Raw genomic sequence first — 27,910 nt, forward strand, 5'->3', positions numbered from 1 at the left:
CTGTAACTTTTTTATGTATTTATGTATTTATTTATTTTCTTTGGTGAATTGCTGGGCCTAGTTGCAAACCCTTTAATTTAAGAAAACCCTTAGTTATATTTGTATGTACTTTGTCTCTAAAGGTTTTTTTCCTTCCTCTTTTTTCCCCTCAATGTTCTTTCCTTATTAAAACGGCAAGCATGTTAAACATGTTCAAATACAATACAAACAGACAAACTAATAAGAAAACAAACAAAAGAAAAGGTTTCAAAAGACAAAAATAAATAATCGGTTTAGTTACATTAATACAAATTTTACCATCTTATGAATACATAGCAATTATATCAGAAATGAATTCAAATGTGGTTTATTTTTCGACAATTTTATGTTAAAGTTATTTAATAAATTATTGAGGAATTTGTTACAAAAGAAAGGTTGGCATCTTTGTTACAGTGGTGGGAAAAAAACAATACAATGTTTTTTGTTTTTCAAGGTAAAGCAGCCTATAATTCGTTTTCTTACAAACAACCTTGAGAGACATAATCATAAAAATATAAATAAATAAAAAGTAAAAAAAAAAAAAGAAAGAAAAAAATGTTCTTGTAGTCCAAAGCATTTTAGGCCTCCTCCAAACGATTTTGCTCCGCCAAATCCCGCTTCTGCTTATCCGAGTCTTCTATAAATCAGCGGAAGGAGAGGAAACGAGAACTAGCGGAAGAGAGGAAGTCAAACAGAAGACGCTAGAAGAGAGGAAGAGCGGCGGATTATTGAATAGCAGCGCTTTTCTTGTATAGGCTAAAATCCGTTTATGTACAGAAAATCAGATCAGATAAAAACACATGTTTATTTAACAGATCAATTATTTCCAACATATGGATCAAGTTGCCTAATTTCAATAAGTGTATTGATAAGACACAGATAGATGATACAAGCCAAAACAAAGATATGTTGTTCTGTTTAGATCATGTTATCGGTTAATGATAGAGTCGCTCTTCACTGAGACTATATAACATACGGCAAATAAATAGCGCACTTTAATAACTGTCTAAAAGTGGCTGATAATTTGATTCCAACATTTGGTAAACATATGTATTCAGTCTCAGCGTTGACAAGCCTAAAAAACTGGAGGAATTCTTGAGAGGTGTGTAATGTAATCTTTCGGTTTCAGTTTTAAGGTACTTTATTGCCATGACAAATATTTGTACATTCGTATTGCCAAAGCGTTTACAGTTGAGCTTCATACAAATAAAACAGTGCAAAACATTGTAAGAAGAAAAAGACTAAATATGCAATGTTTACTTGACAAATATGGTACAAAAGGATAATGTTAAATAATAAAAATGAAGTAACACATAAAATATTACTAGAAAACTATAAGGAAGAGCCATAGTGAAATATGATGGAGACATACTCGGGTCACTGTCTCTTATTCTGTGGCAGGGAAACACATATTGTGCTGCTATCATACAGTACTCCATGTGTTCTAATAAGTTGGGCAGTTTTTCTGTGTTTGTTAAACGGTCAAATGTGCTGTGAATATGTTTCATCCCCCCCCCCCCCCCATGTTTCGAGCATAGTGTGGATACAGCCTTTCTTCCTGTGGCAGCCATGCTTTCCTGTCTGCCCATTTCTGCCATGGTGTTTTCTATTTTTAGGGCCAGAGAGCGTATTTTACTGTGTTTATGAGTTTTCTAATAAGTTATGTAATTTTGTTATATTTGTGTTGTAATTTGGCTGTATCTAATTAGATTAGCAGTATTGTTCTGGTCCAGATCTTTAGTTTGAGGAGGATTAGTATATGTTGGTGAAGCATCAGGACTAAAGCTCCGGACCAACTGAGAGGGGATTGGTTTCATTGCTCAACTCTTGGTATTGCAGGGCTTTGTAATGGTATGAGTGGGGGTATTAGATGTTTCCTGAATTTGATTGCCCATTTTTGGGACTTTTTTAATTACTGGATATCTCCTTAATTCTGCCCTACATGCAATACTTGTTATGTGCAGGTGCACTTGGAGAATATTTTTACATAATTCTGCATGCAGGGTCTCTGTTGGATGTTTTTTCCATTTGGTGTATTCTTGATTTGGATTTTTCAGTGGACCCCACATCTCTCTGCCATACAGGGCAATCTGCTCAATCGCTGATTCTGAAGTTTTTAACCAAATTCTGACAGGTATCTGATCTCTATAGGACATCGTCATTTTATGGCATATAGCTTTATCTCTGTTTATTCACTGCAGGGTTGAAGTTTCCAGTGGAAGTGATTTTTAATCCTAGATAATTGTAGTGTGATGAGTGTGTTATTTGGTTCGCTCCTAATGTGAATGTTCATTGTGTCCCCTAGGATCTGTATATTTTCTGTAAGGCCATGATTTTTGTTTTATTGAGGTTTACTTTTTGGGCCCAGGTCTGACAGTATTGCTCTAGCAGGTCCAGGTTCCGCTGTAGACCTTGTTAAGTGAAAGACAGCAGAACCAGGTCATCTGCATAAAGCAGGCATTTGATTTTGGAGTCGTGAAGAGTGAGACTAGGTGCTGTAGATCCTTCAAAACTGGTAGTCATTTTGTTGATGTAAATATTAAACAATGCTGGGCTTAAAAAGCAATCGGGTCTCATTCTACACTCCTGGGAAAGAAATCTTGTTCTTTTTGTGCTAATTTTGATGCCTTACTTTCAATGTACATTGATTTGAGGTCATAGGTTTTGCTTCCTATGCCACTTTCAATAAGTTTGTGAAATAATCTGTTGTGCCAGATTGAATCATATGCTTTTTCAAAGTCAATAAAGCATGCAGATGTTTTTCAATTAAGGTTTGTAATGTGAAAATATGGTCAGATGTATGGTAATTTGGTAAAAATCCAATTTGACTCCTGCTTAAGACAGTTCTGAGATTTTGACAAATTTCCTGACAATCTTGATCAAACCAATTGTTTTCATTTTTTGCTTGTGTAAGTTTGGTTTTACATTTTGACTCTGCTGATTTTTCTAAAATATAATTGATATCTTTCACAGCCAAATTAACACCTTTTTTTAGTGTGAGCATAAGTGGTATCCAGAAAGTTATGTGAGAGCAATTGTATCGTTTGGCTGCTTACCACTTGGGCATGTGCATATGCCATTCTATGTTATATATCCTAGTTTTTTGCATGTCTATTGATAATCTTACCTTGTTTAATATTCTGTGTCTCACTGTAATGTGTGCACTTGCTTGTTTCTTCTATCACCCCAAAAAATTCCTTGTGTACGTGAGCACACTTGGAAATAAAGCCTATTCTGATTCTGAATGCTTTCTGGTACACCTCTGTGCTGTTATCAGCCCATCTGTATGGTTTTCTGATATTGTACAGCTTACTGGGCTGTGTGTTATTTATGTTAGTCCATGTCCTTTTGAAATACATAGTAATTTGGCTGTGATCGGACAGAGGAGTTCTCTAACAGTGAATGCTCTGAGAGATGAAGGGTCTAAGTCTGATATAATCTGCTGTACTTTTCCCAAGAGTTGAGCAAAATGTAAATCTCCCTAAAGTGCCCCGTCATATCCTACTGTTGTCAATGTACAGACCCAAACTTCGGCAGATCTGCAGGAGATTTTTCCTATTCTTATTGACAATACGGTCATGGTTATTTCTGTGAAGATAAAAAATGGTTGTTTATTTACATCAATTTATTGTTCATATACACTCACCTAAAGGATTATTAGGAACACCATACTATTACTGTGTTTGACCCCCTTTCGCCTTCAGAACTGCCTTAATTCTACGTGGCATTGATTCAACAAGGTGCTGAAAGCATTCTTTAGAAATGTTGGCCCATATTGATAGGATAGCATCTTGCAGTTGATGGAGATTTGTGGGATGCACATCCAGGGCACGCAGCTCCGTTCCACCACATCCCAAAGATGCTCTATTGGGTTGAGAGCTGGTGACTGTGGGGGCCATTTTAGTACAGTGAACTCATTGTCATGTTCAAGAAACCAATTTGAAATGATTCGAGCTTTGTGACATGGTGCATTATCCTGCTGGAAGTAGCCATCAGAGGATGGGTACATGGTGGCCATAAAGGGATGGACATGGTCAGAAACAATGCTCAGGTAGGCCGTGGCATTTAAGCGATGCCCAATTGGCACTAAGGGGCCTAAAGTGTGCCAAGAAAACATCCCCCACACCATTACACCACCACCACCAGCCTGCACAGTGGTAACAAGGCATGATGGATCCATGTTCTCATTCTGTTTACGCCAAATTCTGACTCTACCATCTGAATGTCTCAACAGAAATCGAGACTCATCAGACCAGGCAACATTTTTCCAGTCTTCAACTGTCCAATTTTGGTGAGCTCTTGCAAATTGTAGCCTCTTTTTCCTATTTGTAGTGGAGATGAGTGGTACCCGGTGGGGTCTTCTGCTGTTGTAGCCCATCCGCCTCAAGGTTGTGCGTGTTGTGGCTTCACAAATGCTTTGCTGCATACCTCGGTTGTAACGAGTGGTTATTTCAGGCAAAGTTGCTCTTCTATCAGCTTGAATCAGTCGGCCCATTCTCCTCTGACCTCTAGCATCAACAAGGCATTTTCAGCCCACAGGACTGCCACATACTGGATGTTTTTCCCTTTTCACACCATTCTTTGTAAACCCTAGAAATGGTTGTGCGTGAAAATCCCAGTAACTGAGCAGATTGTGAAATACTCAGACTGGCCCGTCTGGCACCATCAACCATGCCACGCTCAAAATTGCTTAAATCACCTTTCTTTCCCATTCTGACATTCAGTTTGGAGTTCAGGAGATTGTCTTGACCAGGACCACACCCCTAAATGCATTGAAGCAACTGCCATGTGATTGGTTGATTAGATAATTGCATTAATGAGAAATTGAACAGGTGTTCCTAATAATCCTTTAGGTGAGTGTATTTACTTCCCTGTGTGTCTGTGAAATCTGTTTGTTGTCCTGTTCTTGTGTTCAATCAAGTACATTTCCCTGGTCCTGGAAATGGCATTTCTTGTTTTCTAATGTGTAAAACATGCTTTCACTGTAGTAGGGGGGCTCTGATGGTGGGATGAATATAGCTCAGAGGAATGTGTCTTTTTGTGACAGGAGAAGTTCCTTACGGAGTTTGAGCCAGATGTGGTATTTGTACATTTGTAAAGTTGTGGAATTTGGTACCAAATTATTTGTCCTCCTGAGTTTCTGCCTTGCCGAACTATGCTAAGTTTCTGTGATGGTAAAATTATGTCTCTGTAATTAGGGGGACATTGGGTGGTGGTGTCTGCTTTGCTCCATGTCTCTGTAGAAATATAATGTCCATGTCCTTGATGCTGATGTGTGAACTCTTCAGTCCAAAATCTGTTCTGTTTAATCCTTTGATATTCCACACAGAAATTGAGAGGGTCATTCTCAGAGTTCAAGGTGTTGAGTTCTTGTTTTCAAAAAAGAGATATATGAATGTAAAGTATTTGATAATACTAACTAGAGTAATAGATTCTTTAATAGATATTAATAATGTTATTGAACATGAATATTTTGAAATTCTTGTGCAAAAGTGAGATTTGTTTTTGGAAGGTTTTTTGTTTTGACGGGTGTTGAGGTAGTCTGTCTGCCTCATGAAATGTTGTTCAGTCTTTTTGCAAACACATTTAAACATTTCCTTTTTTATGTGCACATGGCCATAGAGGTCTCTGGTTGTGATGGTAGGGTGATGAGCCAGGTGCACATTGGGAAGGAGAGTACATCCTCTGGAGATATCAGCGTTGACTGGTGTCTGGGCGAAAGACTCTGCAGGGTATGAGAGTGGAGGTGATGATCTTTGCATTGTGGCAGATCTCTGTAGCCTTTTCTGCTACTCTACATTTACATTTAAATTTATGCATTTGGCAGTGCACTTATTACAGGGACAATTCCCTCGGAGCAACATGGAGTTAAGTGCCTGGCTCAAGGACACAATGGTGGTGGCTGTGGGTATCGAACCAGCGACCTTCTGATTACCAGTTATGTGCTTTAGCCCACTACGCCACCAGCACTCTACAGACCAGCTGACCAACTCTTTCCAGCTCAGTTCTCATGTCCTGACTGTGTGTATGATGATGTGTGAGGGAGTGCCAAAGCTGGGGTCAGAGAGTAGGGGGCAGTGTTGTGCTGGGGGTTGGTTGTATAGGGGTGGGGGAGGTCAGGGAGAGCTTGGTCTTTTTGTCTGTGTGTCCCTCTGTTCCATCTCTGCTTTGAGACCACTGAGCTCTTTCATTTCTGAAAGCTCCTTCCCCATCATGTGTTTCAGTTCTGTGAAGTTTCTTTTGAGTGAGTCTCTGTCCTGGGACAGAGTGTTAATTTCCAACTTAAGCTCTTGAATGGACACTTTCAGCTGATTTCCGATTTGACAGAGCTGGTCTCTGAGATGCTCCGTGTCTTTGGTGGTGGTAGCCTGGGCATGGACTTGCACTGTATATACCATCTCCACTTCCAGTAAAGCTAAGCTGTGCTGTAGTTGAGCAACTGTGTTGTGGAGACTTGGGCTTGGGGGGAGGATATTGTTCTCTGTTTCCTCTGAAGTGGTCCTTTCCTTCCCAGTTTGTGAGGGCAACATCATTTCCCTGCACCATTACAGTCCCATTTTGATAAAAGTGCCTGTTTACCGGGTCCTTCTCTGAATCCTCATATATACACAGGTGTCTGCCTTTACAAATTCCATGTTTTGTAAAATGTTCAAGAAGTGTGCAGAATGCGGTGTGCCAGACAGTTGGGCATTCTGTGTAGAAAAGCAGGTTGGTGGTGATGATTTTTACCCTTACTGTGTGATGTGTCTTTAAATAGGGTCTCAGGGTTTTCTTTCTGGATTTTAAGTTTGTGTTGTTTTTAATTAAGATATTTTTGTTTGGATTCCTTTGGGTGGATTTTTTGTCTCTGATGTTATTTATTTAATGAATTCTAATTTTGGTCAAATCCTTTTCCAAATATATTAATCCTTGTTTTTCAAATAAAGTTTGAATGTAGTTCCTTATTCTCCAGATTTTGTTTTCCCTGTCTGGTGTCCTGTGGTAGGGAGGGTCCACTCCAGTGGGAAGTTCAAGTACAGTTTTTCACAAATGTGTATTCTTGCCAAATTGATATGCTGTTTATAGTGAACTTGTGTTCTCCATGATAATTTAGCTAAATTTAGTGTTTTTTCTTAGGTTTACCTCATTTTAAAAGCCAAAAACTCATGAAAGTTCAGGAGCTCATGTTTTGCATGACCTCTCTCGCTCTCTTGTCTCTCTCTCTCTCTCTCTCTCTCTCTCTCTCTCTCTCTCATTGCATTAGATTCAAGCAAAACATTTCTAAAAAAAATAAGTTTAACTTTTAATGGAGAAATCAATAGATATTGTTGATATTGGTAACTAATGTTTCTGACAAAATACTGTAGTTACTAAATGTATTGTTACGCACAACAAATTAAAAAAACCCTTATTAATAAAGCTGTGATAGTGTGCTGAAGAAATTAACCAAAACCACAGGAAGATTCTGAAAGGTTTTAACACTTTTGATAGGTTATCCTAAACCTATTTCACTAAAATGTGGTATTTTCATGGAAACTATGGTACTATGGTTAATTTTAGAAAGAGCATTTGTGGGGTCAGATGTTTTTGTACCTACAGGTGGAGCTTTAGAGCTGCGTTTAATGCGTGATGTGTTTGTGCTATAATATTTGTGTTCTCCAGATGGATGAGGAATTGGAAACATTTCTGGAAGATCAGAAGATGAAGATAGCAGAAGAGAAGGCCTGTCTGGAACAGGATCCCCCTTACATGGAGATCAGGGTGAGCGAGAAATTGAAGTAGAGAAAAATAAGTGTATGATTGGTCCTCATTGTAATATTGTGTCTTTTAATGCATCAGAGACATAAAAGCCACACTCTCCAGAAAGAGAATATCTCTCCACTCACGAGCCAGCAAGGTATACATTTGTGTGTTTTAATTTAATATGACTTTAGATATATTTCTGTGTACCTGATTTTAAAGGCATGTATGTGTAAATTCTGTGTGTAGATGGAGTGAGCCTGCCGCTCGGAGAGAAATATGAAAGGAAAAAACACAAACTGCAGGAAGAGCTCAGGAAAGACTACAGGAAATACATGGCAGAGGTAACAAACACTCAGACTTGTTTATTATATAGAGAGAAGACGAATACCCAAGGTGTGTGTGGATGTGGAGATGCAATCTGTTCTGTATCAAAAACCTTGTTCCTGATCCCTCCCAATACTTACTGTACAATTACTGTTCTATGATGTTGAGAAATCTCTTTTGTGTCATTCACTGATATCTTCTGTCACATTGGACAACTGACTATTCTGACTGTTCTATTACTCCGTAAAATGAAAAGATTTGTTTGATTTTACCATTGCATTACCATGTTTTTGTACCATGGTAATACTGGGTTACCAGTATTACCATGGTTTTTCCAGGCCTGAAAAAGTCACAGAATTGATTTACATCTCAAAAGTTATGGACATATCACAGTGAATGTAAAGCACTAAACTATGACGCAGAAGGTTGTCATTTCGATCCCTACAGCCACCGCCATTGTGTCCTTGAGCAAGGCACTTAACTCCAGGTTGCTCTGGGGGGATTGTCCCTGTAATAAGGGCTCTGTAAAGTCCCTTTGGATAGAAGCGTCTGCCAAATGCATAAATGTACATGTAACCAGTAATCACAAATGTTTGGAAATTGAAAAGTAATGGAAATTCATTGGTCAAAAAGGTTGGGAAACCTGGTAAAACCATGGTGAATATGGATATGAATATGGTGAAAGTGCCAATGTATTACTGTCTAATTCCATATCTGTACTGTTGCTCCACCATAGTACTTTTTTTGTAATGGCCATTTGTCTTTCTTTCTCTTTCAGACTGTCCGTGTGAGGGATGTGGCCACCCTTACAGAGGTGTGTGGGCTTGGCTGGAGTGTGTGCAGCTCTGAGGAGGATTGCAGTGATGAAGAACTATTGCTTTTACAAGGGAGGCGTCTTCAGAGAGAGCGAGACACCAGAACAGCGAACCGGTGAGATCGAGAGAGACAGCAAGAGAAAGGGAGAGATGTCGACTAATAGTGACTAGTGACAAACCATTTCATGTTCTTTATGGGCTGATTCTGAATGCAATCGATTATACATTGGTGCAAACATAATTTAATTATCTGTCAGTTCCCAAAACATGACAATTTTTTAACAAAAGGCCAGAAAAATACTTCACACAAGTACGATTGCATAAAATGTTGGCACTTGACCAATGCATTTCCATTGCGTGGTCTGGCTGAACATGCTTAGGGTGCGTTCTTGTGTTACTGTGGCGGTAACAAACCTCAATACTCAAGGGACGATAGATAGATTAACCTTCAAAGACTGTGCGGTTAAACTGGATGTGATATTATTTATAGTATTCATTGACAGTATTGCCATAGCCAAGGGTGGGCCGGGGTGCACCTGGTTCCACCCAAATTAGACCCAGGAGTATCCAGAATATTAGAAATTATTCTTTGACTTAAAATATATATTTATAAAATAGCTTAAAAAATGCATAAATTCGGATTTCTGAAAGAGTGAAAGAACTTTGAATACGTCACTTCTCTATTGTTATGGAATATTATATTTAAAGTAATTGGGGCATGAAATTGGCCCATCCATTTTTGTTGAGGCCCACCCAAATGTAGTTTCCTGACTAAGCTCTTGCATGACAGTAGTTGACTTGAAAGAGAAACTCACCAAAGAAGAAGAGAGTTCACAGTGATGTCTGCTATAGCACCCCTTGTGGCAATACTGAGAATGCAGCACGTACCTGCATTTTGTTATGAATGTCATCAAGCACAAAATCAAGCTTGCGACTAGAAGCATCTGCGTTCACGTGTGGGTTTTGGCTTTTAATCTCATCCATATTTGGGGATACAGAATTATTAGTTTGGGTCATTTTAGCCTGAATGTTTTATATCATATTTTTGCTGTTTAAAATTATGTTTTTTCTTTTTCTCTGTTTCTCTTATAAGAAGAGGGGAATTGTACACAGAGACAGGGCATCACACAAGCAAACTACAACACAGAAACAGGTATAACACACACCTACAACTTTCACAAATTTCGACATAATTTGCGAACTAAAAGTTTTAGTGTCTGAACAGTTTGGAAATTAAAACACATAAAATAGACAGTTCAGTCATGACCACTTATCAGGACCAAATTAATACTTTTATTGACTTTATTAACAATTTGATGAAATCTGTTGGTGTTAGTGTTGTTAACTTGCACAATGTATAGCAAATGGATACTTGATAGAACTTCAAAAATGTAACAAGTTGGTGAATCAAGAACAAGGCACAATAACACATCGAAGATAGACTTGCATTTATTGTAAAGACTTACAACTATTGCTGGATGATTTCCAACTATTAAACACTGAACATTTATACAGATGGATCCTTATTGAATGAAATTACATCCCCACTCCAAAAACACAAGCACCCGAACCCAGGCACAGTCTTTCTTATTGCTTCTTTGCTGATGCTCACATCACTATTAAAGGGAGTGTTCACCCAAAAATGAAAATTCTCTCATCATTTAATCACCCTCATGCTATCCCAGATATGTATGACTTTCTTTCTTCTGCAGAGCACAAATGAAGAATATTTCAGCTCTGTAGTCCATACAATGCAAGTGAATGGTAATCAGATATTTGTAGCTCCAAAAATCACATAAAGGACACATAGAAGTAATCCATATGACTCCAGTGTTTAAATCAATGTCTTCAGAAGCAATATAATATGCGTGAGTGAGGAAACAGATCAAAATCCCAATCCTTTTTTACTTTAAATCTTAACTTATACTTTTACATGTGAAAGTGAAAATTATAGTGAAGATATAGAGTAAAAAAGGACTTAAATATTCTTCTGTCTCTAACCCACACCTGTTATATTGCTTCTGAAGATATGGATTTTAACACTGTCATATGGATATGGATGTGATTTCTGGAGCTACAAAGGTCTGATCACCATCCACTTGCATTGTATAGACCTACAGAGCTCAGACATTTTTTCAAAAAATCTTCATTTGTGTTCAGCAGATGAAAGAAAGTCACACACATATGGCATGGTATGAGGGTGAGTAAATTATGAGAGAATTAACATTTTTGGGTGAACTATTCCTTTAACTCTGTTTTAGAATATCGGCATGTATAGCGCCTCAGGCAAATGAAAGATCCGGATCAGTGGCCAGTCAGGACACAGTTCGTACCTCAGGTCTTCTAATAGGTAAGAGTTCAGTTGAAGAATTCTGATTGGCTAGAAGTCTGTGTCACTGCTCTAATTGGTTTAGTAACTGAAGCACATAGCATGTATCATCTATTTTACATGTGATGCTTCGTTATGATCATATAATGGAGATAATGGCCTGCCCTCCTTGACAAAAGTGGGCATTTGACCGATTTTTTTTTTTTTTTTTACAATTACAACTTATCCTTTCTCATAAGAATAAGTATTTCAGATATCTTACTAATTAGTTTCATTGATCATTTTTTTTATACCTGATGATTTGACAAAATTATTTACAGGAGAAGGTAACGTCATTAAAGAAAATTGTTCTGTAGTTTCTCTACATTTTTCTAGTTTTACTTTCTCAGACATTTATCCTTTGAGAAAACCATCTATCCCTATCTTTTTTTTTTACGCTTCACAAAGCCAAAGCTTTCGTAGTTGTACTGATAATAACAGATGGTAATGTTTTCCACTGGTATTCTGCCATTCACTGATTCTTCACAAACTTCTGATCACTGACTGACAGAGCAGAGTTTGATTGACAGGTTCAGTGGATCTGGAGGCCACACTAAAGAGGAGAAAGGAGCGATATCGATGTGAACTACAGGAACAGATTGCAGAGAAACAAAGACACAGAAGGAGGTGTGTGTGTGTGTGTGTGCACGTGTTCATGTAAAATATTCTGGCAGGTGTAGTTAATTGTAATTTCAAACTGCTACTTAAGAAATGATGTTTTGATGAATTGTGAATGTTAGTTTAACTGTGTCTGTTTAGAGAGAAGGAACTGGACCTGAAAGTTGCAGTAATGGATCCTGAGAAAAAGTTTACAACCATTGTGAGTGAGGCATCTGGTTACAGAAGAGTAAGAGAAATTAACAGAAAGCAGACCAGGGATGAAATGATCCACCTGGACATGCCTGAGCCCCCCGAGAGTGTACTGCAATACAGGACAGACCCTCTGTCTCCATGCAGGTACACTTGCATATACACAAGCACACGCAAACACCATATACATGTGTTTCTTCAACCCTGTGAATTTCTTGAAATATATTATGTTAAAAATAAAATCACACTCTCACTAGTTCATTTAATTTGTCTATTTACAATGTCCAACAGTGTATGTACATACATCATAGGATATTTGTGTCATTTTTGTCATTTATTTCTGAAAGTCATGGAAATTAACACTTACTGTAAATGTCATTTCCACCACATCTCAAATTCTGTATTGTGTTAATACAGTTCTGTGGTGGAAATGACAGTGATGGCAATGACATTTCCTAACATTTTTTAAATAAAGTGTCCAGCTTATTTCATAGATAACATTTTATCTATCCTAAATACACACAATTGAATAATATTTAATTTTATTTGTTGCATAATTTGGCAAAATTACAGCTTTATTGGAAATATAAAAAAGTGATTTTACCTTAATTTTTCTTTGTTTTCTTTATGCATCACTGGTGTTATATTTAGTATTTTTTCATATTATCATTTCAAGCATGCTCTTCGCTGACACTTTTGTCAACTTGGTTAACAAGTACACTAACATAAAAAATGTAAAGAATAATATTTTAATTATATGGGCCAAAAATGTTTGGTGTGGTGGAAATGATGCCACAACTGTGGGACAGTCGTGATCTAAAAAAAATTGTTAGAAGTAATTTTCACACATTAAATATTGAAATGGTCTGGATGAAGGTCTGATTAAAAAATTAAAATCTGTTTAATGTGACCCCTTTCTAACAAAAAAAAAAGTTGAAATCTGTTTTCAATAAAAATCCACAGATGAGACTAATGGTGTTCCGTAGTTTAAGTAACACCCATAAACATATTGTAAGCATGCACAATTTGTTATTTTCCTGCAGTATGCCTTTTGTCCCTTCTCACCTCCCGTCCCATGCAGAGGCCTACAAGACACCACATAATAATGATGAGAATTTACTGAACTCCAGCAGAGCCTGTAAGATGCGCACACATTCTGAATACACACAAACATGCACACAGGACTCCAGTTGTACTGCAAGATGTTTTAAAATCAGCTTGGTTTAAGATTCTGTTTGGTGCTACAACATAAGTGGGTGTTCCTGTTTCCACAGATGGAACAATAACAGGAATTTCTCTTCTGATGCCATCGGGAGAGAAACGCCAACTCAGTCCCAACAACGTGCACAGCAGAAGCACTCACAGACAGTAAGAAAGCAGCCAACATACACACACTTGCTTGCTCAGAGAGGGGAAAAAAGGAGAGTGAGATGTTGGGTTCAGGCTTATAATTTGACAGTATTGATTGGGTCAGGTCAGGTCGGAGTAACACAGAGCCAGGTTTAAGCTTCAGCTTGCAGACTGCTAATGTAGGCTACCTTCTGCTTTCAGTTGAATTCAGTTCATGTGAGTGAGCCAAAAGACAACAGTGGCAAGGAAAACGAACCTAAGTATTCAGTACATAAGGAAAAACATTCAGCTGGGAAAATCCTCCTTTCGTCTGGATAACCTCCAGATGTCACAACAAGCATGAATCATTTTCCCATCAATGAAATCCAAGCTGTCCTGCAGTATAGATTTTTCTACCTCAGGCCAAACTTTGATCATGTAGGCGGCTGTTTTTTCTTGTTTAAGAAATGGTTGGCATGCAGGGATTAACAGAACAGGGATGCAGTGTGAATAGCTACAGTCGGGCATGACGCAAGATGTATGCAAATGAAATGAGACAAGAATTTGAGGGAAAATTCCCCAGGGGGTTCCGACCAAAGGGAAAGTGAAAGTGCCAATTCCAATTTGGGAGCACCATGCTCCGAGGGAGTAGATAATATGGTGCACTCAATATTTAAAAAACAAAATGTCATCTTGGACTTGCAATTACATCTAGGAGCATGGATGCAGCATCATTCAAACGCAAATGTTTTCAGTTACCAATGCCACTGTAGAAATTCACTATTCACAGTCAGCCATAATTAATTTAATCCATGAGTGAATGTTTCCAATAATTGGGCGGTTACTGGGATAAAGCGAGTAGTATTCGGCTGGTCATGTGATTCTAGCCTGGCAGCCACCATGAGGGGACCCTCTCCATGTACAATAAAACTGCTTTTATAAGGTTACTGAATTAACTGGAGTCTTCATCTTATGATTTTACACACGTTTCAAAATTACAATTAATTTCTTTAGTAGCAAACCTGCTTTTGATGAGTAAAACTTTTCTTAGTGCACCTTTAAAGCATGGTTGGAGAAACTGAGTCTGCGTTCTAGTGAACTAATCTGTCTTAAGGAGGCCCTGTATAACTTGTTTGGTTTCACGTTTGGACACATTTCTTAGATGCCATTTAAAAAAGACGCCTCTCACATTCAAAGTCAATTAGACAGAGTGCAACGGAATGGAATCGTCAAGCATCTTGATATGGCATCAAAATGTAGCCATGTTCAAGATGGCCAAAGATATCTGTGTGCATGTGAATTGCTGTAGTAGTGGTGCTGTCAAGGTGATCATTTAAAGACATAAAACTACAAAGCAATCATAATTAAAAATTTGATAAACTAGTCAACATCACATTCAGTGCTGGACTGGGAAGAAAAATCGGTCGGGATTTTATAGAGCAACTGGCCCAAAATGGGGGGGGGGTCACGGTGCCGTTTTGTGGTCCGTTCTGCATAACGCGGCGACTCATAGCTTATGAGTTTCGCGGCCATTTTGCGGCCGACCCACCGTCCTGCTCTGTTCTCCCGATGGCCAGTCCGCCCCTCATCGGACACAAAGTGCGCCGGCCCACTGAGAAAATGAAGCGAGTTCTGCCCTGATCACATTATATGCAACTTCCATTACTAAAGTACAGAAAGTTTTGAATTACGGTTTGCACAAAGCTAAGTTTTGCATTAAGAACAGGTAATGCAGCAAATTAGGTACAGAATTAGATGCTAGTTTGAACGAAAGTAAGAACTTACAAACAGTTAATGCAACCCTACACAGGAGAGGCCATGGTGCCCATTTGTGCCATCATCTTGATGTTAAGAACTTGTGACCAGTACAAAGCCTTAATTAGAACAATTCCACCACCAAGACTAACTGAACTCTCACCCTAATGACCAGAAAAGGTCATTCTAATATTTTTCTCTCTACTAGATTTTATTTGCAATTAATGCTTGTATTTGTGTGTATTGCAGGATGTTTCTGGGTGAGAATGAAGGTGTGGGTTCAGGTCTGCCATTGTTTCCTATGCATCACCCTCAGACAGACAAAGACAGACTCAGTTATAAAGAGGAGCTCCGCAATCAGGTGTGCTATAATATACTGAACATGGGGTGTGTCCTTATTACATAATAAATGGTGTATCTGTATGACATAGTCAAAAGTAGATGTGTATCTATCCAGTTGTGGTCGGTGCTTTGCAAAAGTGGGGAAGCACAGGTTGTTTTTTTGGTGTATGCAATGTTGCTCCCAAAAGCTGCTCTACTTCTCAAGCAGTTACATTGGTTAATGAAAGTTATTAACTAAGCTTGTTTTTGCAACACAATTGGCAAAATATATGATTATGAAAGCAGATTGCATATGGCTGTGTGTGTATCTCATAGACGCCAAACACTGCCAGTGTTGATTTTACATTTAGTTTGCTTTCGATTAAACACATGAGCGTTTCAGTTATTTGCTGTTTGTCGTGAAGTCCCGCCCATTTGAGAGCTGAAGTAATCATCATGTAAGCCGTGGTTCACATGTAGTCTTGATGCAATTGCCACTGACCCCTGTGTAGATAGAGGAGCGGGCAGCAAGGAGGAGGGCGGAAAGAGATGAGAGGCAAAGATTGGAGGCGGAGCTTGAAGCCAATATGAGAGCGTATGAACCCTGGGGAAGGGGAGGAGCTGGAGCCCCACTTAGAGACAGCACTGGAAATCTCATCAGTATGACATTTGTTATTTAAATATTGAAAAAAATTCTTCAGTTAACCTATATGTTATTAATTAACATATGTGACTATAGAAATGTTAATGTGTGTGTGTGTGTGTGTGTGTGTGTGTGTGTGTGTGTGTGTGTGTGTGTTTATTTGTAGCTGATCTAAAGCAGATGCACCTTTTCAATGAAGCAGCAACACAAAGACAGGAGAAGCCAGGTGACTTGCAAACACACCAACACACATATGTTATGGGTGCAACTACAATTTTTCTGCTTAACCACAATTTCACAAATTTCTCCCAATACACAAATTATGCATAAATCATTGGCTTGAGTTGTGAAAGAGCTTTTAAAATTAACAGCAAGTTTAAGAAATTAAACTATAACACTTTGAAATATTGTCTTTAGAAAATGCATTATGTATCATGAACTAACAATGAACAATATATTTTTTACAGCATTTATACATTTTTTTTTCATGTTAAATTGTAAAGCTACAATTGTTCATTGGTAGTTCAAATGAGTTCATAATGCAATAAATAATGTTAACAAAAACTTAATAAAAAATAAATAAATAGTATGCTGAAATTAACATTTAACCAAGATTAATAAGGACTTAAAAAGTATTTTTTTTATTAATTATTAGTTCATATAAACTATTTAGTTAACTAATGTTAGTAACTAATACAATAGAACAATAAAACTACAAAACTATAGTTAACAATACAACTAAAACACACATGGACTCCTGGGTCCCATTCTTGAAATGTCTGGATAGCTGAATACTCATATCTCATATTTGCTCATTGTCTGTATATTTATAATGTAATTTGCATTGTCTTACATTTCCAACTTGAATGTTTTGTATTGTCTTAAACTGCCTAAAGTTGTGTGTCTGTCTGTGTTTGGAGGTTTTACACAGACACACTCTCCACAAATTTCAAGAGGGAGTGTGTTCACCAATCAGCAGCTGTCACCACAGCAACTTCAGGATCAAGACCAATACAAAGCTTATCTGAGATACCAGGTATATACACACACACACACATGTTGGGTTTCCATGTTTTATAGGGACTTTCCATTGACATAATGTTTTTTATACTGTACAAACTTTATATTCTATCCCCTAAACCTAACCCTACCCCTAAACCTAACCCTCACAGAAAACTTTCTGCATTTTTACATTTTCAAAAAACATAATTTAGTATGATTTATAAGCTATTTTCCTCATGGGGACTGAAAATTGTCCCCACAATGTCAAAAATCTCGGGTTTTACTGTCCTTATGGGGACATTTGGTCCCCACAAAGTGATAAATACACGCACGCACGCATGCGCGCGCACACACACACACACACACACACACACACACACACATTAAGTCAAAATCTTCACAGTCATGCATGCTTTTATATAAATTTATGAATATGAAGATATGTACATCCTTGTGTTTGTGACATTAGATGGAAGAGAAGCAAAGGAAGCAGGTGGAGGAGAGAGAGCGTATGAGGGCGGAGGAGGAGAGGGAGGAGAGAAGACTGGCTGAACAGAGAGAGAAAATCAGGAGGGAGTATGAAGAGGAGCAAGAGAGCAAGAAACGCAGAGAGTTGGAGGTGAGACACACTCCTGCATTGCTCTTTACAAAATGTATCAGCCTGTGAAGCCATTTTTCAATTTGTGCAATTCGGCATGATTTTTTTTTTTTGTCAGTAGAGTACTTTCATAATATTTGCACGAAATCTGTCAGTCTTTTTACCATCATCATAAAGTCTGGTCCACTTTGCAGATTATTATTATTTTTATTTATTTTTTTCATGTGATGTTTAGGAATAGGTCAGAAATTGATGTCACCACATTTATAGACTGATGTGCAACAAAGTGGTAGCTCAAATATTAGTACAGGAGACTCTGCAAAAGGTTGTGTGTGAACCTCCACAAGTCTGGTTCATCCTTGGGAGCAATTTCCAAATGCCTGAAGGTACCACGTTCATCTGTACAAAGAATTGTACGCAATAATAAACCCCATGTGACCATGGAGCCATCATACCGCTCAGGAACGCTCAGGAAGGAGACACATTCTGTTTCCTAGAGATGAACGTAGTTTGGTGCAAAAAGTCAATCCCAGAACAAAAGCAAAGTACCTTGTGAAGATGCTGGAGGAAACAGGTAGACATGTATCTATATCCACAGTAAAACAATTCCTATACCGACATAACCTGAAAGACTGCTCAGCAAGAAAGAAGCCACTGCTCCAAAATAAAAAGGTGGTTTGCATGTGCACATGGGGACAAAGGACTTACTTTTTGGAGAAATGTCCTCTGGTCTTATGAAACAAAACTTTTACTGTTAAGGGGTCCTGGGTAGCTCAGCGAATATTGATGCTGACTACAACCCCACGAGATCAAATCCAGGGTGTGCTGAGTGACTCCAGCTAGGTCTCCTAAGCAACTAAATTGACCCGGTTACTAGGGAGGGTAGAGACACATAGGGTAACCTCCTCGTGGTCGCTATTATTGGTTCTCGCTCATAGTGGGGTGTGTGGTAAATTGTGCATGGATCACAGAGAGTATCATGAGCCTCCACATGCTGGGAGTATCTGCGGTTTCATGCACAATGAGCCACGTGATAAGATGCCCAGATTGACAGTCTCAGAAGCGGAGGCAATTGAGACTTGTCCTCCGCCACCCGGATTGAGGTGAGTAACCGCACCACCACGATGACCTACTAAGTATTGGCAATTGGGCTTTCCAAATTGGAGAGAAAAGAGGATAAATTTTTTTTTTTACTGTTTGTCCATAATCACCATCGTTATGTTTGGGGGAAAAAGGGTGAAGATTGCAAGCTGAAGAACACCATCCCAACCGTGAAGCATGGTGGTGGCAGCATCATGTTGTGGGGGTGCAGGTGGGACTAGCGCACTTCACAAAATAGATGGCATCATGAGGAAGGAAAATGATGTGGATATAGTGCAGCAACATCTCAAGACATCAGCCAAGAAGTTAAAGCTTGGTCGCAAATGGGTCTTCCAAATGGACAATGAACCCAAGCATACCTCCAAAGTTGTGGCAAAATGGCTTAAGGACAACAAAGTCAAGTTATTGGAGTTACCATCACAATGCTCTGACCTCAATCTGATACAAAATTTGTGGGCAGAACTGAAATAGCGTGTGCGAGCAAGGAGGCCTACAAACCTGACTCAGTTACACCAGTTCTGTCTGGAGGAATGGGCCAAAATTCCAGCAACTTATTGTGAGAAGCTTGTGGAAGACTACCCAAAAAGTTTTACCCAAGTTAAACAATTTAAAGGCAATGTTACCAAATACTACCATAGTCGATGTAAACTTCTGACCCACTGGGAATGTGATGAAAGTAATAAAGCTGAAATAAATAATTTTCTCTACTATTATTCTGACATTTCACATTCTTAAAATAAAGTAGTGATCCTAACTGACCTAAGACAGGGAATGTTTTCTATGAAAATCTCTATTTAGATTTGTGATCTCTCTGCAGCAAAAGCTAAAGAATGAAGAACTTGCTCAACTGGCGGAGGAGAGACGGAAGGATGCTGAGAAAAAGAAGAAAGAAGAAGTGGAAAAAGAGAGAGCAGCTCTCAGAAAATTAGAAGAGGAAGAGAAACTAATACGGTTGCAGAAAGTGTGTTTTTGAAAATTTGTGTTTGTTTGTTAACATAGTTATACTTAAGAGGATATATTGGTTTAAAATGTGGAAAAATTCTTACTGGGAATGTCCTCTAACGGCATTGTGGTTTGTAAATAAAATAATTCAAGCTTGTTTTTAATTTTATGCTCTAAACTTTTAAAATGCTTTATTTGAGACAAAAAATTAGCAGGCTATAGTAAATGCCCATTTAGATGTATCTGTGTGTGTTCATGAGTATGAGTGTTCTGTTATTAGTAACTCATTGCTGGGTTTGCAGGTTCCACGTGAGCCGTCTCCCCCCATCCCAACCTTGCAGAATAAACATCGCAACCCTCCGAATACTATGGTAACACACACTTAAATGCACAATTACATGCAAAGATTTATGTTCACTTCTCCCATTTTTCCTTGCTGACTGGCATGATTTTCTGGAAAGCTACTCTGAAACAGCATGATTTGACCATTATAATCTTTTGGTATATTTTTCAGGATTTCTCGCTATTTCAGGTTCCTCCATCTGCAGGCAACAGAAACCAGCTAAGAGTAGAAAGTAATTAAACATTTGTTTTAATATCATGGTTGGGACTTGCGATTGATTTCTATTGTTTTTACACTTTTTATATCCATTAGCCCTACCATGAAACCTCTCTCCACGATTACATTTTACTTAAGACTTTAGCTTCTTTTCCACCTTTGGGCTGAATGGCTCCTGTAGCATTTAGCATGGTTCAGCACAAACTGTGCTCTGCCCAGATTTCTCGGTACTGTTAGATAACCGCACTCACAGCGTACAGGTGAAATGGCTTTAGTACATGGCGATTCACTGTTGTCAGTTTGCCAATGTAGCTCATTTGTTTCTAGATAGCTATCAAATTTAGCTATGGTGGAGTCAATAACATTTTATAAAATAAATTGTGTATGTTTGGTGTATCTTCATGATTTTATGATGATGGTTTAACTAGTACAGTTATTATTTTTCTGCACGCCTTTTTCATCAGGGAGGTAGATTATGCTTCTTAGCTCATTAAAACTCCTATAATATATCATTATATTTCTATATTAAGCACCACAGTGGAAAAAGAAACCGTAACCATGCCAACTGGCCCAGAACAGCACAGTTTTGAATGGAGAACGGTTTGGCTAAATGGTGGAAAAGAAACTATTGTTTGGTATGCTTAATTATTGTTATTTTTTCTCCCCAATTTGGAATGCCCAATTCCCAATGCACGTTAAGTCCTCATGGTGGCATAGTGACTCAACTCAATCCGGGTGGTGGAGGACGAATCTCAGTTGCCTCCGCGTCTGAGACCGTCAATCCGTGCATCTTATCACGTGGCTTGTTGAGCGCGTTACCGTGGAGACATAGCGCTTGTGGAGGCTTCAAACTATTCTCCGCGGCATCCACGCACAACTCACCACAACTCAGCGCCCCACTGAGAGTTAAGCACATTATAGCGACCACAAGGAGGTTACCCCATGGGACTCTACCCTCCTTAGCAACCGGGCCAATTTGGTTGCTAAGGAGACCTGGCTGGAGTCACTCAGCACGCCCTGGGATTCAAACTCATGAACTCCAGTGTGGTAGTCAGCGTCTTTACTCACTGAGCAACCCAGGCCCCTGTTTAGTATGCTTATTAAGCCACTTTCCTCTTGGGGATCGTTGGCTGGTCCCCATAATGTAGGTCTTTTCTGGTTTTGCTGTCCAAATATCCCCACAATTTAAGCAAAACTTGACCCACACACAAACTTGTACATATACAAGTTTGTATACATGATATTGTCCTTTACAGTGCCTGTAAATTCCAACTACTGATAGTACCATCCTCACAAGTCAGTTTTTAGAAGTTTCACTACATTTCTGAGAACATCTCCTTCTGTCTTCAGAGGACAGGAATGAGGTTGTTAATGAGCTATGTGCATTAAGGAGATGTCTGCACAGTGAACAGCGGCGTTTGGAGGAGCAGCTCTTGCAGACAGAGTGGGATCATCTCCCCTCCCCCCTCACTGACAGGTACAATATGGTTGTTGTGAATTATATCTTAGCAGTGAGTCATATGTGCCATATCCAACAGTTGAACTGTAATGACCTGAGGCATAAGTATAATCAGTCTTGTCTGATCTTGGCTGGTTTGTACTGGCTGCGGCTGGGAAATTCTTATATAATCCTCTGTGATTCCTTAAATAAATAGCTTCTTATTTTACCATTTATCTGGAAGGAAATAATTAACTCTGGAAGACCTATTATTACAAAAAATCTCAGCCTCTTCTTACAGTTTGGGTGGTGTCCACATTCAAATGCTTAAAGGAATGTCCCTGGTTAAATACAAGTTAAAGAAAATGTCAATATTAACAAACATATATTTCCTGACATTAATACCTTTTTAGAATTATTTTTCTACACCTTTAGTTTATGTATACTGGTTGGTCTGAGCCAAAGTTGAGTTTCAATTCAGTTGGTTGACAATTAAATGCTTAATTGAATTTTTAAATAATGTAAAATACTGTATATTTATAAAACAGATATTTCTGGTCCTGGATGCTGATTGGTCAAAACAGCATTCTGGACGTGCTAAAATACACAATTAATAGTAACAGCAAAGCACCTATTCACCTAGCTACTGTACGTCACTGTACCTCACCCATACAAATATGTTTGTGTACATGTCAAGGCCTATATTTTCTAGATAAGATGTATGGAATTTAATGATTTCTTTCAATAAAATTACATTTTAATTAAATGTTTTGTCCATAATATTTTTTATTTTGTAATTATATTATAAATATTTAATAATTTGGGAATATAAAAAAATTACAAAGGGAACAGTTATTTAAAATTAATTGATACAGTATATATGGGCGCTTCAACTCAAAGCTATATAATTTATTAAAACCGATTTTTTTTTTTTTTTTAATGTTTCGTTATATAAATGTCAGATTAACACTGACTTGCAGGGGTGAACTGGCCGTAGGGAGAACCCGGTGGGCCGGTCGTGAAACAGGCTTTACTTTCTAGTCCACAATGCTAAAAGTGCCTGAAGTTGAAGAAATTCCTGCATGTAATTGATATATATTATTCTGTACATACTTTACTGCTATAGATATACTGTATGTGTGTGTGCAGGCACAGGGTGGATGTGTTTGACATGGCACGTTTGCGTATGCCTGTACGTGGCCCTTCTCGTGGCACTGAGCCAGTAAGCTTAAAGGGAAAGGATGACATCATGCAAAGGGGTACGTATTGGGTTTGAGTGTAGGGCATGTCTCAATATCTAGTGGTCCTTGTAACATTGTCTACATCATCATTCCCATCACCAAATAGCAAGTCAAATCACACAAAAATATATTGGCCAAAATTAAATGTTGTGACTATGAAATTAGAGCTCACTTCAATGCTTGATCTGAAAGCCATTGTTTAAAATGCCTTTCATATAGAATAATAAGGTAGAACTATATTTTCATATTTTTCAGATGTCTTTTTGCCAAGAACACGACATTCTGTAAGTATGGTCTTCTTCTCTCACTGTGAATTTAAGGTGGTTATTTCCTGTATATGTTATTTCCAGTCTTTATTCTGCAGTACCAGAAGCACGTTCAACAGACTGTCACGTACAGTCTGAAAGCTGCTAACTTGGTGGTTCTGTTTTTCTCTAACATAGACAAGCAGAAATGTTGAGGGCGGAAGAGGATCTGTGCTTCTGTCAGAGAGTGAATTTATTGGTGAGATCACACATACATCTTTAATTGTTTGATGAGCATGAACAACATTTGTAATATTGGCAACGTTCTTAAAGGTATAGTTCATCCAAAAATGAAAATTCTCTTTATCATTTTACTTACCCTCATGCCATCCCAGATGTGTATGTCTTTCTTCTGCAGAACACAAATGATGATTTTTAGAAGAATATATCAGCTCTGTAGGTCAATATAATGCAAGTGAATGGGTGCCAAAATCTTGATGCTCCAAAAAGCACATAAAGGCATCATAAAAGTTATCCATATGACTCCAGTGTTTTCATCCATATCTTCAGGCGTGGGTGAGAAACAGATCAATATTTGTCCTTTTTTGCTTGAAATTCTTCTCCCTGCCCAGTAGGGGGCAATATGCATGAAGAATGTGAATCAACAAAAACACAAGAAGAATGTAAACATTATCTGTTTCTCACCCACACCTATCAAATCACTTCTGAAGATATTTATTTAACTACTGGAGTCTTATGGATTACTTTTATGCTGACTTTAGTGATTTGTTTGGAGCTTCAAATTTTGGCACCCATTCATTTGCATTATATGGGCCAAAATTCTTCTAAAAATCTTAATTTGAGTTCAGCAGATGAAAGAAAGTCATACACATCTGGGGTGGCATAAGGGTGAGTAAATGATGAGAGAATATTCATTTTTGGGTGAACAATTTCTTTAAAAATTAAAGGAACAGTTCACCCCAAAATGAACATTGTCATTATTTATTCACCCTCATGTCACTCCAAACCTATGTTCCCTGAGGAACCCAAAGAAAGATATTTTCTAAAATGTCCTAGCTGTTTTAAGACATTCAATTCTGTGAAAATTAATGAGGATTTCGGTGCTGTATTCGAAGTCTTTTGAAGTCATAAAATTGATTTATGTGAGGAGCAGACAAATTGCACCAGTTACTGGCAATCTTTCCATCTGTCACAGCTTTCAAATCTCTTTTGCACTTGTGTTCATTCAAATATGGTACATATGTTCTAATTTTATTGGTGAACTATTTCTTTATGGTCAATCTTTATTTTAATATTGCTAAAAATGTAAGCTAAAATACCAGTTTCTTAGCTCACTCTTTGATCTCCCACTGTGGATTGCTTTTAACTAGTTTACTGTGTGCTTATTATTAATTATTAGATCTGAACGGAGCTGCTTTTCCAATTCCCCCAGATGTCGAAAGGAAGTCTAATAAGCTCTCGGCAAGGGAACGACGCAGACTAGCAAACCTTCAGTCGGTAATTCTGACTGAACCATCTAAATATATATCTGTATAAAGGTCTCAGGTTCTCCCAGGGCAGATTTATTTTTTCCCCCAATTACTACAGGTGTACAGCTAAATTTAAACTAATACTGACAGAATTACATGCTTACATTCAGATGTGTTTTCTTTTCATAATGCGTTAAAACGCATTATTTTGGACACATGTAGTTTACTTCCCTTGTGATATCAAACCAGACAGACTTCATTGTTCTTTCTTTATTGATACTCAACAATTCTAATTTTAATTACGGATACAAACATGTCTACTTAAGGCAGCATTTTATACACTTCCAGTCAAACATTTGGACAGTTTCTCATCATCATTAAAAAAACTTTAATGATCTAAATGCTTATACTTCAATGCTTGAAATTAGTTTTTTTTGGACATATATAAATCATGCTTCCCATACTTCCCAAAGTGTGGAAGACGGTGATAATAAAGTGTAGGTATGAGTAGGTGTGTCCAAAACTTTGACTGGTAGTGACCGCGTTTGTATAAATGTATGTATGTGTGTGTGTTTAGGCAGCAGAAAGGCAACAGGTTCCGCAGCAGTCCGTCAATTTGAGGAAAATTAGAGACACAAACACTCTCAGGATGAATAAACTACAAGCCTTCAGTCATCACAACGTCCAAGCAGGTGTGTGTTTGTCTCTCTCTCTCTCTGTGTGTGTGTCATTCTTTAGATGAAGAACTTATTTCAGAAAAATTGTTTTTAGGAGGCTGTTTTGATGATGAAGATGGTCGTGGTGATGAGCATTTTAACCTGCAGTCTCCTGGCAGACCTAGCTCCATCGATACAGCTACTGCAGAGCCCTGGATTCGAGCAGAGTCTTCAGACACACTCAGGAGGCTGATGTGTGGCTCTGAGCTCTGAGCCACTGATCAGTGGGATATGTGTGTGATTTTACAACAGTGACTTTATAAAAGGACATATACAGTATACTGTGTGTGTGTGTGTGTGTGTGTATATATATATATATATATATAAGGCTATATATATATATATATATATATATATATATATATATATATATTAGGGCTCTCAATTGATTAAAATTTGTAATCGAATTAATTACATGGTGTCCCGATTAATTAATCGCGATTAATCACATTTAATCGCATATACAAATATTTGCTGAGAAAGCCCCTCATATAAATATAATTAAATATATAATGATGAAATAAGGAATACAGTTCACAGCAATCCATTTCACAAGTAAATTTGTCAATCAGTTGGAGATTTATTATGAGGGCTTGTTTAAGGACCGTCAATGAACAGCTGCATCAGACATGCTTGTGTAGTGTCTCGTGTTCGTTGTGTCATAAACATACATTTTTAGGTCACTGTGTCAAGTTAAATATAGTTTAATACTTAGAACACATCTTGAGATCTCTTAGTTCGGAAGTGTTTTGAGTGCAAGAACGTAACGCATGTTTGTGTTGTTTTGCTGCTCAAGGGTGTTTTTCTTCACTGTATAAACTGTGTGTTGCTCATACAGCTGAAGTTTCACTTACTGCCCTTACAAGCTTGCATTTCTCAGGAATCTTCCTTATTACGGTCTGGGGACATTGCGATTAATCGCATTATTTTTAATAAAATGAATCGCACTGAATTAACGCGTTAAATCGACAGCGCTAATATATATATATATATATATATATATATATATATATGTGTGTGTGTGTGTGTGTGTGTGTGTGTGTGTGTGTGTGTGTGTGTGTGTATATATATACTGTATGCCTAATATTGTGTAGGTCCCCCTCGTGCCACCAAATCAGCGCCAACCTGCATCTCAGAATAGCATTCAGACATGATATTCTTCTCACCACAATTGTACAGAACGGTTATTTGGCCATTCTTTGTTGTCCTCGCTCATCAACAATGCATTTCCATCCACAGAACTGCCCCTCACTGGATGTTTTTTATTTTGACACCATTCTGAGTAAATTCTAGAGACTGGTGTGTGTGTGTGTGTGTGTGTGTGTGTGTGTGTGTGTGTGTGTGTGTGTGTGTGTGTGTGTGTGTGTGTGTGTGTGTGTGTGTGTGTGTGTGTGTGAAAATTCCAGGAGATCATCAGTTACAGATATACTTAAAACCAGCCCATCTGGCACCAACAACCATCCATGTGATTATCTAATCAGCAAATCGTGTGGCAGCAGTGCATAAAATCATGCAGATACAGGTCAGGAGCTTCAGTTAATGTTCACATCAACCATCAGAATGGGGAAAAATGTGATCTCCGTGATTGGATCGTGGCATAATTGTTGGTTTGAGTATTGCTATAACTGCTGTAATGTGTTGAAATACAGTTTCTTAATCTTTTAGGTGTCTGTTTTCAAGCTGCATCTTTTAGATGAGTGTTTAGAAATGGCTGCCTTTTATTTTTGAGCCCAAATCAAAAATGTAAGTTTAAACTCACAGATTCATTGAACGAGGTTAAAGGAATAGTTCACTAAATATGAAAATTCTGAATGCCACTGTGAACAAGCTTCTCTCATAGCTTTCATGAACTCACATCAGATGTCAAGATTTTCACTGCAAAATGAATTTCAGGTTTTTTCTCACCAAAAAAAATCACATGCCTTCAGAAGACTTGGAATATGACACAATAATTTGGAGTCCTTTTTAAAGCTTGAAAGTGACACACCAAAGCCATAGGGCATTATATTAATTCCCACAAATAATTATTTTTACTTGTCCCTCCTTTAAAAAGAATAGCAAAATTCTGGGTTACAGTGAGGTACCTAAAATGGAAGTGAATGGAGGCCAATCTGTAAAAGTTGAATTACATACTGTTTCAAACTTTTAGCCACAATATGTAAATATATGTGTTATATATTTAAAAAAAATATATATATATTTACATTTCTTGTTGCACTTAAATCTGTTTTGTATACTATTATGATGATAGTGAAACTTTGTAATATGGCACTTTTTGTACCACTGTCTCCCTAAGATGATTCGCTGATGTTCTTCCTCTTTTGTAAGTCGCTTTGGATAAAAGCGTCTGCCAAATGAATAAATGTAAAATGTAAATGTTTTAAGTGTGATAAAATCACTGGCTAACCTTTTTGCATAATTACATCAAAATTTACAAATTCGTTGCAATGACCTATCAATGTTCTAAACCCTA

The 27,910-nt window shown here is 37.9% G+C and overlaps 1 protein-coding gene across 2 annotated transcripts; it reads left to right on the top strand.

The window, feature by feature from the left end:
• The first annotated feature begins 728 nt into the window (after window positions 1–728).
• Window positions 729–26,833, top strand: cspp1b (centrosome and spindle pole associated protein 1b). Of its 2 annotated transcripts, none has more exons than XM_052128833.1 (26): window positions 729–1,120; window positions 7,660–7,758; window positions 7,837–7,894; window positions 7,987–8,081; window positions 8,843–8,994; window positions 9,973–10,032; window positions 11,141–11,229; window positions 11,778–11,874; window positions 12,007–12,204; window positions 13,101–13,195; window positions 13,332–13,425; window positions 15,391–15,502; window positions 15,975–16,122; window positions 16,272–16,331; window positions 17,026–17,141; window positions 17,577–17,726; window positions 19,624–19,767; window positions 20,051–20,119; window positions 20,263–20,323; window positions 21,658–21,784; window positions 22,895–23,004; window positions 23,242–23,270; window positions 23,430–23,490; window positions 24,652–24,749; window positions 25,299–25,413; window positions 25,493–26,833. In XM_052128833.1, the coding sequence occupies exons 2-26, from the start codon at window positions 7,660–7,662 to the stop codon at window positions 25,648–25,650; spliced, it is 2,595 nt and encodes an 864-aa protein (XP_051984793.1). In that variant the 5' UTR covers window positions 729–1,120; the 3' UTR covers window positions 25,651–26,833. The 2 variants fall into 2 exon arrangements, with proteins under 2 accessions (XP_051984793.1, XP_051984792.1); XM_052128832.1 differs by lacking the exon at window positions 729–1,120 and adding an exon at window positions 6,629–6,726.
• Window positions 26,834–27,910: the final 1,077 nt, after the last annotated feature.

This window comes from Xyrauchen texanus, chromosome 6 (assembly GCF_025860055.1).
Source record: "Xyrauchen texanus isolate HMW12.3.18 chromosome 6, RBS_HiC_50CHRs, whole genome shotgun sequence".
NCBI classification, from domain to species: Eukaryota; Metazoa; Chordata; class Actinopteri; order Cypriniformes; family Catostomidae; genus Xyrauchen; species Xyrauchen texanus.

Coding starts and splice junctions, on each gene's coding strand:
- cspp1b (XM_052128832.1), top strand. CDS start 6,652: ATGTTTTGTAAAATGTTCAAGAAGTGTGCAGAATGCGGTGTGCCAGAC. Junction 11,230..11,777: donor TACCTCAGGTCTTCTAATAG/GTAAGAGTTCAG, acceptor TTTGATTGACAG/GTTCAGTGGATCTGGAGGCC. Junction 16,123..16,271: donor CAGCACTGGAAATCTCATCA/GTATGACATTTG, acceptor GTTTATTTGTAG/CTGATCTAAAGCAGATGCAC.